At 43.6% G+C, this 13,732-nt stretch overlaps 1 protein-coding gene across 4 annotated transcripts in view; it reads right to left on the bottom strand.

The window, feature by feature from the left end:
* Positions 1 to 13,732, bottom strand: part of ABCC5 (ATP binding cassette subfamily C member 5) — an 80,516-nt gene that overhangs the window by 18,809 nt on the left and 47,975 nt on the right. For all 4 annotated transcript variants that reach the window (XM_030330663.1, XM_030330662.1, XM_030330664.1 and 1 more), the window contains 9 exons: positions 12,979 to 13,122; positions 10,533 to 10,635; positions 7,690 to 7,874; positions 7,160 to 7,306; positions 6,724 to 6,853; positions 5,148 to 5,301; positions 4,935 to 5,063; positions 2,497 to 2,683; positions 1,119 to 1,208 (listed from right to left, as the gene is read on the bottom strand). In XM_030330663.1, coding sequence (XP_030186523.1) covers positions 1,119 to 1,208; positions 2,497 to 2,683; positions 4,935 to 5,063; positions 5,148 to 5,301; positions 6,724 to 6,853; positions 7,160 to 7,306; positions 7,690 to 7,874; positions 10,533 to 10,635; positions 12,979 to 13,122 — 1,269 coding nt within the window. The remainder of the gene's footprint in view (positions 1 to 1,118; positions 1,209 to 2,496; positions 2,684 to 4,934; positions 5,064 to 5,147; positions 5,302 to 6,723; positions 6,854 to 7,159; positions 7,307 to 7,689; positions 7,875 to 10,532; positions 10,636 to 12,978; positions 13,123 to 13,732) is intronic.

A 13,732-nucleotide genomic window follows, 5' to 3' on the forward strand; every position in this document is an offset into this window, starting at 1 on the left:
CAGTCCTCAGAAACGTGACTGGTTTGTGCAGGGTCCACTCTGGTATGGCTGACCATCACCCTGACCTCTCCAGCAAGAGACTTTCACCAACGGCAATATTAAATCAAACACTACACACCTGTATATACACCCACATATTATCCACAGACATGAGCACTGGGCAACGAGGCTAACAGATAAGGAACAGCTATTAGCAGATATATTAGATGGTTATCTGCCATTCTGAGAATAACAGTTTGTAAGCTTAAGAAGTATCCTACAATTAATGAGGCTCATTGTCAAAACAATTCAGTGACGCATGTGTGCTGGAAAATGCAGTGTACATAATATACTAGTTCTCAATGGAAAGGGTAGTTTTTTAACACTATGCTTGTAGGTCAATTATTGGGAAGTTGGGATGTATTCTTCCCATGTAAACAATGATAAAGTCTCTGAGCAGTTCACAAAATAGGTAACTCCTGAGAACTGAGTTAAATTTGTGAATCCTAACTACTCATGACTCTGCTTCTCTCTATAGAAAACTGCTTTCAGAGCTCCAGCTAGGATACCAGCAAGAGGCTGTCTCCTGGCAGCACTGTAGGGAAGGTGGGAAGAACTAGATCATCTCAGTATCCACTAAATTAACTGGTTTCGAAACTATGAGTGCAGTTTAGAATTAACTAGGGGGCTTCTAAAACTTCAGAAGCTGGGGTCTCACCCCAGACCTACTGCATCGGAGTCTCCAGAGATGAGGCCCACATCTGTCTCTGCCTAAAGCTCAGTCGGGGACACCGATGGCCTTCCCTGGTTAAGAGCAAGTGAACTAGGCTAAGATTGAAAACAATACGTGGTTTCAAACAGGGTAAAGAAAACGTTACAGTAGTCAGCTTAACCGAACTAACAAAATTCTGAACATTTTAGAAGTTAGCTGATGAACCTACGTTCTCAGACACAATTCACAAAAGTATTTAGAAACTCTTAAGCTATTCTCTTCTCCATTCCACACATGCTGAAGAGTCCTCCCTGTGGAATAAGGCAGAGAAAACAAGCATCCTCCCTGCACATCCAGCTGAGGCAGTAAAAGGGCAAAAGGACCCCGTGAAGGGTCACATCACAGTAAAAGGACTTCTCAGCCTGACCTTGATGTAGTGGTTGATTCTCTCCACTGAGGTGAAGCGGGCTTCTGTCTCGGATGCCAGTCTGACGGTAAACTGGAACAGCCCCGTTAGCTGATAATGGAAAGCAAAAGCCAAGGGAGAATTCATTATGAATACATGTCAGGCCAACAATAGAAAACCTGCTCCATCTAGGGGATTAGAGCTCAATATACGAACTAACTGGGCACCTGCAGCAGCTAGTTTTAGGGACTGAGTCATTCTCTAAACATGTAACACAATGCCTATTATCCTCCAATCAACTGCAATTCTCAGTGAATGTAGGTGGCATTGTGGTACTGCATGCACTAACTTTCCTGTATCCAAAGGATTTCCATCCATCTTTACATTTCCAGTACACATATCTGCAGTGAGTAACTTCTGGGCTTCATACTTGCACCTGCACCTGCTCTGGCAGTCCTCTCCTCCTGAGAGGAACGAGTGAGAATGCAGAGCCCCTGTGTACCTCAGACTGAGGACCCTCAAACACAGCACATATAACACATATTCTTCCCCACCCAATAATCAAGTAAGTCTGCATAACACGGACAGACGTCTTTGGGAATCTGTGAAGATACATATGTCCTCTTGGTTTTCTTTTGCTACTTATTTATTTTGATCTTTCCCATAGGGAAAAATGTCAAACAGATACAGGAGTAGAAAGGGAAGTATAATGAACTCCCATGTACTTAAAAAACTGTCAACTTACAGGCAATATTGTATCATTTATACCACGCAACCCATCTGTATTATTTGAAAGCAAATTCCAGACATCCTATCATTTTACCCATAAATACTTTAGCTTACATCTCTCTAACATATAAAGACTCTTTTAAAAACACAATACCATTGTCCAACACCATGATGACACCTTAACAGCTTCAAATACTTAGTGCCCAAGTTCCCAATTGTTCTTTGAGCTTTTTAAAGACCTTAGACTACCCCTAGGGGCCAGGTCTCCAGGTGTAACAGTACTGGGAAAATCAGGGGCCTGAAAATAAAATGCATATAAGAAGCATACTGAGGACACAGTATTTTTTAGAAGACCAGGAAAAGGCCAGAGATGGGAGGGTGGTGAACGTAGAAACCTACAATTAAGAAACTATTTTCAAAATCATGTTTATTTATGAAGAAACAGCACCTATTTCTTAAACACATGCAACAGACTTAAATCTCTTTGTTCCTATATAGCACTTGGATCTCTCTCCCATTCTCCCTGCCCAACCAGCCTAGGTTGTTACTAACAAAGAGATGGACAGAAGCTCTAAGAGTCAAAGGCTTAGGGAGAGCCCCCTACCATGCCTCTCCTAGGGCAACACAGGACTCAAGTGAGGAGAGGTAATGCTCCACCCCAGAGACTGACCTGGACAGCATAAGAGATGGCAAGACCCGAGTAGGCAGGGGGAATCTGCCCATGCATGAGAACAATCATCAGCCCAGTGGTGGTGATCAAGGCAATGCTGATCAGGTCCAGCCGCACAGCCAGCCACCGCATTGCACACGTGAACAAGAAGAATGGACCTTGGTTGTTATCCAGTAGCTCCTGGTACCTGTGAGAGAGACAGAACACCTAATAGGCCAACAAAGCACCACACAGTCCTAGGGAGGGGTGATGTCAGAGTTCTGGTGGACTATGGATGGAGGGCTAACTTTTAAGTACTTCCTGTGTGTCACCAGGAAAATGCTATGGAAACCTAAGGACTGCAGAGTATTCCAGGCTCCATACACAGGACAACTTGTGGTTTTCCAGTTTCACTCCTTCAAAGAAACATACTAAATTTGTTAGGGAAAAATATCTACGTTAACGGCACAAGGAATGCACGGGGAAAAGAGACCAAATAAAGAGGCTTGTTAAACTTTAGCAAAATGTCTTAGGTCAGGGGTCATTTCCTCAAAGAAAGAGAGGTTACACAGGCAAACTGCAGAAATGCCCTAGGGCCTGGAAAAATAAACTCACAGAGTGAATATGGTAAAATGGAAAATGTCTGCTGGGGCACTGATGTTGGGCAAAACGGTGCTTGTTTCCCAAGGCCGCAGAGCACAGAATCAGGAGCTAAACCATAGCAAAAAAAAAAAAAAAAAGACCTGGACAACCTTTGCCACTGAAGGAGCGAGACACTACTGAACCTGGGGTCCTAGAGAGCAGATCAGACACCATCCAAAGGCTTGGGTGTCACATACAACTACAACTTCAGAGCAGGGAGTCTTGCCAGGCAAATGTGCTTTGTTTAAAAAAAAAAACAACTCTTTTCTTCTTTATATATTTGGAGAAAATCTAGAAAATGTAGTAAAGAAGAAAACGCAGTATTCTCACCACTCTGTTAAAACCAGGGCTAATATTCTGCCATATCTTCTCTCAGTACTTTTTCTAATACACTTAAATTTATGTGTGCGTGTATATACACACATACAGTGTATTTTAGTGTTTTTCTCTTAAAGTTAGGATTATTTTTCTGAGTCGTTTAACCTAGACTTTCCATTCTAGATTTTCTTTTAATTAATTACCTAATTTTTGGAGTAGATAAGATATGCACAGAAGATTTAGAAGGCATAAAAAAGTTTTTTTTTTAATGTTTATTTTTGAGAGAGAAAGAGAGAGCACAAGCAGGGGAGGGAGGGACAGAGGGGGAGACAGAAAATCTGAAGTAGGGTCCAGGCTCTGAGCTGTCAGCACAGAGCCCGACGCAGGGCCTAAATTCTTGAACTGTGAGATCATGACCTGAGCCGAAGTGGGACACTTAATCAACTAATTCACCCAGGAGCCCTGGCATAAAAAGTTTTACCATGAAAAGTCAGTCTTTCTCCTGCCCATCCTCCAGCTACTCAGTTCCCCTTTCCAGTGGCAGCTAGTAGTTCCTTGTGCACCCTTTCAAGGATATTCTAAATGTCATCTATATAAACAAATACTTAAAAGGGAGCATACCATACACACACATCTGTATCTTGCTCTTTCACTAATGTATTTTATTCATTTATTTTTCTAATGTTTATTTTTGAGACAGAGAGACAGAATGTGAGTGGGGGAGGGCAGAGAGACAGAGGGAAACACAGAATCTGAAGCAGGCTCCAGACTCTGAGCTTTCAGCACAGAGCCCGATGCGGGGCTCGAACTCACAAACATGAGATCATGACCTGAGCCTAAGTTGGATGCTTAACCAACTGAGCCACCCAGGCGCTCCTCACTAATGTATTTTAGAGATCATTCCATATCAGTACCTATAGTACTGTCTCATTCTTCTTAAGGGCCACAGAGTATTCTATATGGATATACCATAGGCTGCTTGGTACAGTACATATATATATTCTATATGGGTATACCATAGCTTGATGGTACAGTACCAACAGTTCTGTACTGAAGGACATTTAAGTTAGTTCCAATCTCTTGTTAATACAAAGCTCGAAAATGACTGTCTATGTACATGAATTTCTCATATAAACAATCTTCAGCAGCTAAAATAAAAATGTCAGTCTAATGTCAATGTTCATCTTCTACTGTTTCAAAAAAAAAAAAAAAAGAAAAAAGGAAAACTCCTTTATATATAGCCATTTAGAGTCCAAAGCCAACAGACTCCAAAACCTGTATTTTGCCTTCTCATTTGCTTAGAAAGGAGTTCCAGCAAGTGAGTGAATGAATTTTAATCAGAGACCATTAGATCACTAATATTTTTTTGTAATGAGCTTTACAATCCCCAACTCTGGCCCTGAAAGGCTTCTTGGACTTATTAAATGCTGGTGTGTTGAGCCCCCTTTGAGCCCTCTGGCCGCCCCCCTTTGAGCCCTCTGGCCGCCATCAGCACTAACCTGTGCAGAAATTCCTGCCCTTTGTTGTAGGCATGGATGGTGGCAAGGCCCTGTATGCTGGATGTGATGTGGGAGAGGAAAGGTGACTGTGTGATATTGTCCAGACGCTTCAGCTCTCGAATCAGCACCCTGGAGAGAGAATGAGTTCCATGTCAGAGTGGTAGACCAGCAACTCTGGCTTCATGCTGGAAGATGTAAACACTTCTTGTTTACCTGGAGACAATGTGAAGAACTGAAAAGAGGATGAAGAGGGGCCCCACCGCCACCAGGAACCATGGGAAAACTCCAGCGATCATTCCAACACAGAAGAACACCAGGATGACATTTTGGATGAACATCTCAGCCTGGAAGGGCAGGCGGACATCAACTGCGGAAATCATAAAGGAACAGGGAAAATGAGACCAAAAATTTTAAAAAAACACAAAAAGATTCCACAAATTTTCTGTCTGAAATTTGTGTGTTGTCTTTTAAATCAAAGAAAAATCTAGAAACCTGGTTGCTCTAATTTTTCTTGTCCCAGGAAATTCTAAGTGATCTTTCTTTCCCCAGTCCCTCTTTTGGGTTTACCATGCCACCCAATCACTTTAAACATTTTTTCCCTTTACAAAATAAATATGCTTGTTGCAAAATATTTAGAAAATAAATATTCAAGAAGGAAAATAAAAATGATCTTTATTCTTACCAGTACCAACAAACTGCTGCTAACATTTAAGAAATTTTTCATTATGAAAAAATTTAAACGTACACAAAAATCAAAGGAGTATAGAACCTTCAACAGTTAACAACGTTTTCTTCATCTCCTTTTAGTTATATCCTCTCCCAACTTTTTCTGTTTTTTTGTTTTGTTTTGTTTTTTTGTTTTTGGCTGGAGTATTTCATAAAAATCCCAGACATGTTGATATCACTGATTTTTTTCTTTCCATCTTTTCTCCGTGTGTGTGTGTGTGTGTGTGTGTGTGTATGTGTGTGTGTGGAAGAAATGGGATCGTGTCATGCATCAGTTCTGTATATTAGTGATGGTTCTGATCCCTTGTCACTTCTGGTCATAGCTTTACATTGGCTTATCAACATCTGAAACATGTCCTTGGAGGCAACACAGGGTGACAGTTAAAAGCATTAGCTCTAGGGTGAAAAGATCTGGGCTCAATTCCCAGTTTTGTTATCTAATAGCTGTGTAATCTTGGGCAAGTTGTTTAACCTTTCTAGACATCAGCTTTCCCATATAGTCCGTGGATGAAGCAATACCCACCCCCCTAGGGCTACTCTGGAGGATCCATCTAAAACATTCAGTACACTGCTGGTTACACAGTAAGCCATCAATAAATATCAGGTGCCACTACTATTATTCTGGGCTATGAGAAGTATTTAAGCTCTGGTGCTGGCACAGCCCATGTGACATCCAGAAAACCTGCCAGAGGTTGTAGGTGTCCAGGAACCAACACACTGCCCTCAAAGTAAACATGTTTTGGAATCTCAGATGCTCCCATCCAAAGCATTTATGCCAACTGAATCCTCAGAACTTATTTTCAGGTTTAATGAGATCAAATGAGAAGTTAGATGGCAGGTAAGAAATCAGATGGGTCCTTAGCCTAAGTACAAGTTGCAATCTGGAGAAAATGCCAAAACTAACATGTTCCTGGTGTGGACACCAGCACACCTGGTGAGAGCCCCTGTGCTCTCAGAATCTAAGGCTGGATAGATGTGCACACCTGGTGAGCATCTAGAAGGCTGGAGAGCACAGGGAGCTGCAGCTTGGGCTCCAGAGCATAAAAGAAGAAGCAAGAAATACCTTCATCCATGTCTTTGGAAAACCTGTTGAGAATCCTCCCTGTGGGGGTGGTGTCAAAAAATTTCATAGGGCTTCGAAGGATCCTTCGGAAAAGTTCATCATGGAGCCGGGAAGAGGCTCGCAGTGTGCCCTAAAGAGCAGAGGACAAAGTGATCATGGCTCAGAGACCCAGGGACTCAGGCAGACTCAGTTCCTATTTATCCAGGTCACAACTCCACAGGACATCCACTCCCAAAGCTGGAGAAGGGCAAATGGTCATGGAGGAAAGAGGTGGGTACTAAGGAAAGGTTGGGGTTAATGGGATACAGGTCATTTCAGCTAGGGCCATCTTGCTTCAGAGATGCTCCCCTGCTCAGAATTGACCTGAGAGAAGCCATGCCAAAGTCTGACCACGGAGTTACCAGGGAGAGCATGAGCAGAAGTCACCACTGCATACCTTGACAAAGACAACTCCTCGAATGGCTTTCAGGATCAGCATGACTGCCATGGAGAGGGCGTAGATGCTGGCATAGTACTGCATGAGAGGATTGTCCTTCATGCTGCTGCTCATAGAGGTCTTGTTCCCTTGTGTCACTGTGGTGTTCTGTTTGGAGGCAAGGCTGTGTGAGGCAAGACTCCTATGGACAGCAAAGAACTCCTACTCAGGGCCATTCTCAGTTCAAGGGAAGGTGCAGAATAATGACCATGGGATCTGGTTGTGGCAAACACAGGCAGGCTTTGGCCCCCACTTCTCTCTTTTCTAAATGAGGGCAGACAGCTTTCAGGTGTCCTATTGCTGCATGAGCTGGTTAGGGAGCAACTATCTTGTGAGGTTACATTAGGGACTCGTCTTTTTTATCCTGGGTAATCCTTGTTTATTGGTTCTTTCAATCAAAAACTGAGCAGTTTCCCCAAGAACACCCAGAGAATACAAAGAAATGGCCACATTATTAGACATATAATTTTCCCATTAATGAGTAACCTTACCCCACTTCCTTGCTTGATCCAGTAACTCAACCACCAATTGCTGAAAGCTGTGCTGCCCACATTCAGCATGAAAAGGGATATAATGACTAGGAATGCCAAGGGGCCCCCAGCAGCCTGGATGTAGACACCATATACTGACCAGGGCACTGAACCCTGCCCCTTTTCTTCCAGTTGCACCAGCTGCCCTAGGTAGGAAAAAAAAAACCAACAAAAAAAACACCATAAACTCAGCAGAAAAAGGCTACTTTTCTAAAACTGAGTCACCTATAGAAGAGCAAAATCAAAGAAAACCAATAGTTTCACATAGCTCTAGATCAGAATTATTTCCTCCTTATTAGAATATTATTCCCTTTAACATTTACTAAGCACCTATTATCAACCGGGCCCCAGATGAGTCCCTGGAGCAGTAAAGAGGATTAAGACTATGTCCCTGCCCTTAAAATCTGGCTGAGGATCCTTCCACAGCCTGGTAGGACAGACGGATAAAACAAGGCACATAATTATAATAAAATGTGCTAAATGCCATGTTAGAGACATATGCAGGGCAACATGGGAACGTCCAGGTGTACCTAAACTATTTGGGGGAACTGTTTCAGGGAAGACTTTCTGTATGGTCTCAAAAGGTATGCCAGGTTTGACCAGGTGGGGAAAAGATGGGCACTGGCCCAGAGGTGGGAAAATAGCACAACCAAATCAGCCAAATCGGCAAGGCTAGAATATTAAGTGCAGCTAAGAGTAGCAGGAGATAAGGTTGATTAGTAGGGAGGCCGTGGTCAGAGGATAAAGGCATTTGAACTTCATCCCTCAGATAAGAATTTCTCCCAGCAGGGCACCTGGGTGGCTCAGTCGGTTAAGCATCCCTGCATCCGGCTCTGTGCTGATAGTTCAGAGCCTGGAGCCTGTTTCAGATTCTGTGTCTCCCTCTCTCTCTTCCCCTCCCCCACTTGTACTCTATATCTGTCTCTCTCTCAAAAATAAATAAACATAAAAAAAAAAAAAGAATTTCTCCAGGTGCCTGGGTGGCTTAGTCGGTTAAGTGACCAACTTCAGCTCAGGTCATGATCTCTCAGTCTGTGAGTTCGAGCCCCGTGTCGGGCTCTGTGCTGACAGCTCAGAGCCTGGAGCCTGCTTTGGATTCTGTGTCTCCCTCTGTCTCTGCCCCTCCCCCACTCACACTCTGTTTCTGTCTCTCAAAAATGAATAAACGTTAAAAAAAAAAAAAAAACTTCTCAAGAGAATGGGCTACAGGTGTGTGGAGATTTGACTCCTGCCCAGGCTACGGATGGCCAGATCAGCCGCCTCAGGCAGCAAGCAACCTCATCCTGTTGTCCCTGTACAAATAACAGCATTTTCTACGCATGCCCTATCAGGACAAGGATTAGCAAACACTGCTTTGAAATGGGAGGCTCCTGAAAAGACTTCCTGAGGGAAAGTGAGTTAGTTGGTCTCCTGTTTTTAACTAGATCTCTCAGCTGTCTGTATGGAGGACAGATTTAAAAGGAAGTAGCTATAATACTCTAGGTACAAGATGATAAAGGCCAGAACTAGGGCCGTGGCAATGGGGATGGGGTTTCAGGAGGTACATTCATTCAGACATGGTGATTGGCTGAGGAGGAGAGAAAAGTTCAAGGGTCTCTCCTAGCGGCTCCCAGGGATCAGGTGACTGATGCTGGTGCACTAACACAGAGAAACAGCTCTACAAAAAGCCAGCGCCTCTATATAATGGTCAATAATTATCTTGGAGCAAGCCTCGTGTGCCTGGAGTACTTGAAGAGTTATGAGTAACCAGGTCAGGGGCTCTGCAGATGAGAACAAATGTTCCCTAAGGGTATTCTGGGTTTTTTTAATACTGCCTATGGCAGGAACCAACAGATGACTCAGGCTTCTGTGCTATGTTTGCTTCCTGTGTAGAGGTATCTTACTTAAACCACACCCCAATTCAAAGTCTCATACATGGTTTATGAAAAGGAAGAAAAGCTCCAGAGTGTACTAAATCAGGGTAGTTAACTCCCAACACCAAACATCCACAGCTTTAAGAAGAAGGGAGTGAAAACGGGCCAGGGCCAAAGCACAAGCAAACCCAGGGAAGGTCCTGGATTCAGAACACTAGGTGACATGATGACACAACAAAACCAGAGCTTTAAAACAGACACATTCCTTTCTTTCTTTTTGGTAAACTGATATGCAGCTTGAAATTCACGAAGGTGAAAGAAAAGACCTAAGGTATTGTAAATAGTTTTCCTAACTCTCAATGTTTGTTTTATTGCTAAGATAAAGGATTTAAAAAACAAACAAACAAACAAAACAAGACTCCCCAGGACTTGTTTCCCCAGGACTCCCCCTGGGGAAAGTGCAACAGGAAAAACCTGCGCTATAAACTCTTCACCACAGCCCAGCTGCAGCCTTGTCGGAAAAAGCCAGGAGTGTATCATCTTAACGAGGGAGCTACTGAGGATACAGGCACTGCTGGTGCTGGAACATCTCTGCCTAGACTGGCACTGACTTCTAAAGAGCAGAGGTGAATCGCAGGAGGAAGGGTGTATCTCTAGCCATTATTCCATTTTTCCTCACTCAAGATGACTCAGCTGATTGTTGACACCTGACCCACACTGCAGAGAGAGGAGGCAGAGGATTAAAGGTCCTTCTTCCTGCTTTGGTCTGTTTAAGCAAACAGAGGGTGCACCTCATGATCTCCCAATATTCTGTAAGACTTTGTTATTCCAGAGGTAAAAGGCCAGAGACTCTAGAACACACAATGCTGTCAAACATTATGAATCACTACTTGGCATAAAGTTTCTAATAAACTTTAATGACAAATCTAAGAGGTCAGAAAAGGTCATTACCTTCCTCTGGCTTCGCTGCTTTCTCCTTCTTTACTGATCCTGTTTTAGGACCCTTGTCTTGTGATTTCTTCTGTGAACCGCTGGTTTCTTTTTTTGAATTAATCTAATAAAAAAAAAAAGTGTTTCCAGTTACAAGGCAGCCATTCAGACAACGGTCCATAGGACATACTCGAGAATTCATCTGGCAAGCTGCTGCTACTCTTGAGAATGCATCAAAACCTCTCAAAAGGGCCACCTATTCTCATTTCTTGTGCTTCCTCCACTCCTTCAATCTTTTGAGATCTGGGTTCCTACCCTTGTCATTCCATTGACATTGCTCTCCCCAATGTTCTCAGCCACTCCAACTTGCCCAAAGTATTAGGGCTGGGGTCATTTCCATTCCTCTCACCTCTTATCTCCACATTACTAAATCAAATCATAGATCTGATCATTTTCCACTGCTACTACAGGATAAAATCAAACTTCTCAGCCTGATTTTGCAAAACCTCCATATTCTCACCCCAGCCTAACTCTACATGTTTCTCTCCCATTCCCATGGCTTCTACTCTACAGCCACATTGGATTTCAAACCATTCCTCACACCACACTGCCATTCTCTACTTCTGGACCTCTGTCCACAGGGTTCTTCACTTGGAATGCCTCTCCCCTCATCCCAACTCAGTTAGTTGTTCCCATTCAGAGGGATTCAAATCTTATATCCTCCCGGAGGCAACTTAGACTCCTCCAGAAGAGAGCTCACCTCTCCCCTGTTCTCCCAGGCACTTGTTCTCCCAGGCATGCTGCTGTAGATGTGACCTGGTATTACAGTTCCCTGTAAGAGCATAAGAGCATTGATCTTTCCTAGGAGAATGTGAGTCCCTCAGGGATGGAGAGGATGTCGGACTCATGGTGATAACCAACGTTCACAGGGCCGAGCCCTAAGCACTGCCCATAATAGGGCACAAATGGACTTAATATAAACACTCATCAGGGGCACCTGGGTGGCTCAGTGGGTTAAGCGTCTGACTCTTGGTTTTGGCTCAGGTCATGATCTCATGGCTCATGAGCTCGAGCCCCCATTGGGCTCCTCACATCGGGCTCCATGCTGGCAGTGTGGGGCCTGCTTGGGAATCCCTCTCTCTCTGCACCTCCCCTGCTTGTGTGTATGCTCTCTCTCTCTCTCTCTCTCTGAAAATAATAAATAAACTTGAAGAAAAAAAAAGAAAAAAAAAAAAGATGAGGAAACCGAAGCTCAGGAAAGTTAAGTGACATATTGGAAGTATGTTCTCTCTGCTGCAATACACTGACTCTCAATATTCTTTTATTCCTCAGACATTTCCTATTTTAACTTCTCTCCCTCTCATTTTCCCCTCCATGTCTACAGTGAGGAGGAAAACTTCTGAAGAGTCTAAAGTACCCTAAGACTCATAAGGAGAGATCATAAAATCCAAATCTGGATTCTGGCATCTCTATAGAAGTTCCTGGTGACACTCTGAAATGCTTGAGTTATCCCCAGAGGCCTAAAATACATTGGTCACGAACAATTAGTTTTTCTGTATCTGAAATCAAAGAGGATGACACCCAAAGACTGAAATAGGACTCCCAGAAAAGGCCCTAATAACTCTGCTTTTATCATGCATAGACATCAAAATGGTAGCTAAGAAGTTGCTTTTAGGCTAGCCTGAGTGCACCCCCAGGACCCAAGGTGACCACAGAATAAGGAGTTCAATATGAGAGCAGGTTGGTAAGAAGGAAAAACAACATCTTTGGTGTTTGCCTAACTTGGAGCCCGGAGTAAAGCCATGGAAAGCCGCCATCTTTCTGTGCTGCCACAGGAGGCAGGGTAGCAAGGCAGAAACAGCACCGTGGAGTCAAATCACCCCCTTGTTAGTGAGCTGCTTAACTTTTCAGATCTTCCATTCCCTCAGCTGTAAAAGTGGGGGATAATCCCCTTTTGCCACAGAGCTCTGTGGCAAATGACTAAATGGGATGACATCTATAATGTGTCTAATCCAGTAATTGGGACACAGTAGGTGTGAGTTAGTGAGTGCCAAGTCAGCAGTCAAAGCACCACGGATCATTTTCAAATGTATGCAATATTTAATTTCTCTTCCCTCACTCCTTATTCTCTCTTAAAAAGGAGCTCCATAATGCTTCAACCAGGATTGGTCGCATTTATGAAGCTAAGTTATGACTGAACAACATTGAGCCCATATATCCTTCTCCCTGTCATTGCCTTATTAATAAGTTCTCAGTGGCAGAAGACACTGGCTCACCAGCCACATAATCCTGCTCTTCTAGAGTAGAAACAGTATGTGAACCAGCACAGCAGTCTGGTCACCAGAAAATAGGGCCCCTTCCAATAAGACAGACACTGAGTTCAGCTGAGATCTCTCCATCAATCGCTACGGTCGTGTCTCCCTTGCTAGAAAAGAGGAGGCACACACAAACACCATGAGAATCTTACCTCAACTGGGGGTGTCTCTCCCAGCAACAGGTTATTAAAAATGGTAGCATAATCACCATTTAAATTCATCAGCTCCTCATGGGTGCCTCTTTCTGTAATACAGCCCTCTTTCATGAAGATCACTTCATCACAATCAGCCAGGTACTGGGGACAAAGGCAGGGACAACACAGTGTTGCTGAGATTTGTGCAAATACATTCAATACCTATACCTTAGTTCAGAGGTTCTTAGCTGGAGGCAACGGAGCCTCTCGGGGGACATCTGGCAATATCTGGAAACCTTTCTGGTTGCTACAACTGGGGGCAGGGTACTGCTATTATCTAGTGGATAGAGGCCAGGAGCTCTCTGGGCCCAAATGTCAATAGTATCAAGAGCGAGAGAACCCTTGCTTTAGTTTATTGTGGCTTGTGACGTAGTTCAAAAAACATCTCCCATTTTTGGCATAAATCTGCTGATGGAGCCACATAAGCCTTGCATTAAACTTCACACCCTTTTGTTGCACTCAGAAGTGCATACAATTACAGACTTTCTGTTGCAGAATGGGGGATTAGCCCCCTAAACTTGACGACATATGCAAAGCAGATGGCAACATCCTGGAGCTGCTCTCCAAAGTGGCTGCTTGTCTTGGAATGACAGAGGGAGAAGAGCTTGTTTTCCTTAAACAGTTCCCACTTGCATATAGATATTAACACAAGCTTTCCAAACTATCTCATACCCAAACTCCAGTTTTAGCCTACTCCTCTTAGCCCTTTTAC

Source organism: Lynx canadensis, chromosome C2 (assembly GCF_007474595.2).
Source record: "Lynx canadensis isolate LIC74 chromosome C2, mLynCan4.pri.v2, whole genome shotgun sequence".
Lineage (NCBI taxonomy): Eukaryota > Metazoa > Chordata > Mammalia > Carnivora > Felidae > Lynx > Lynx canadensis.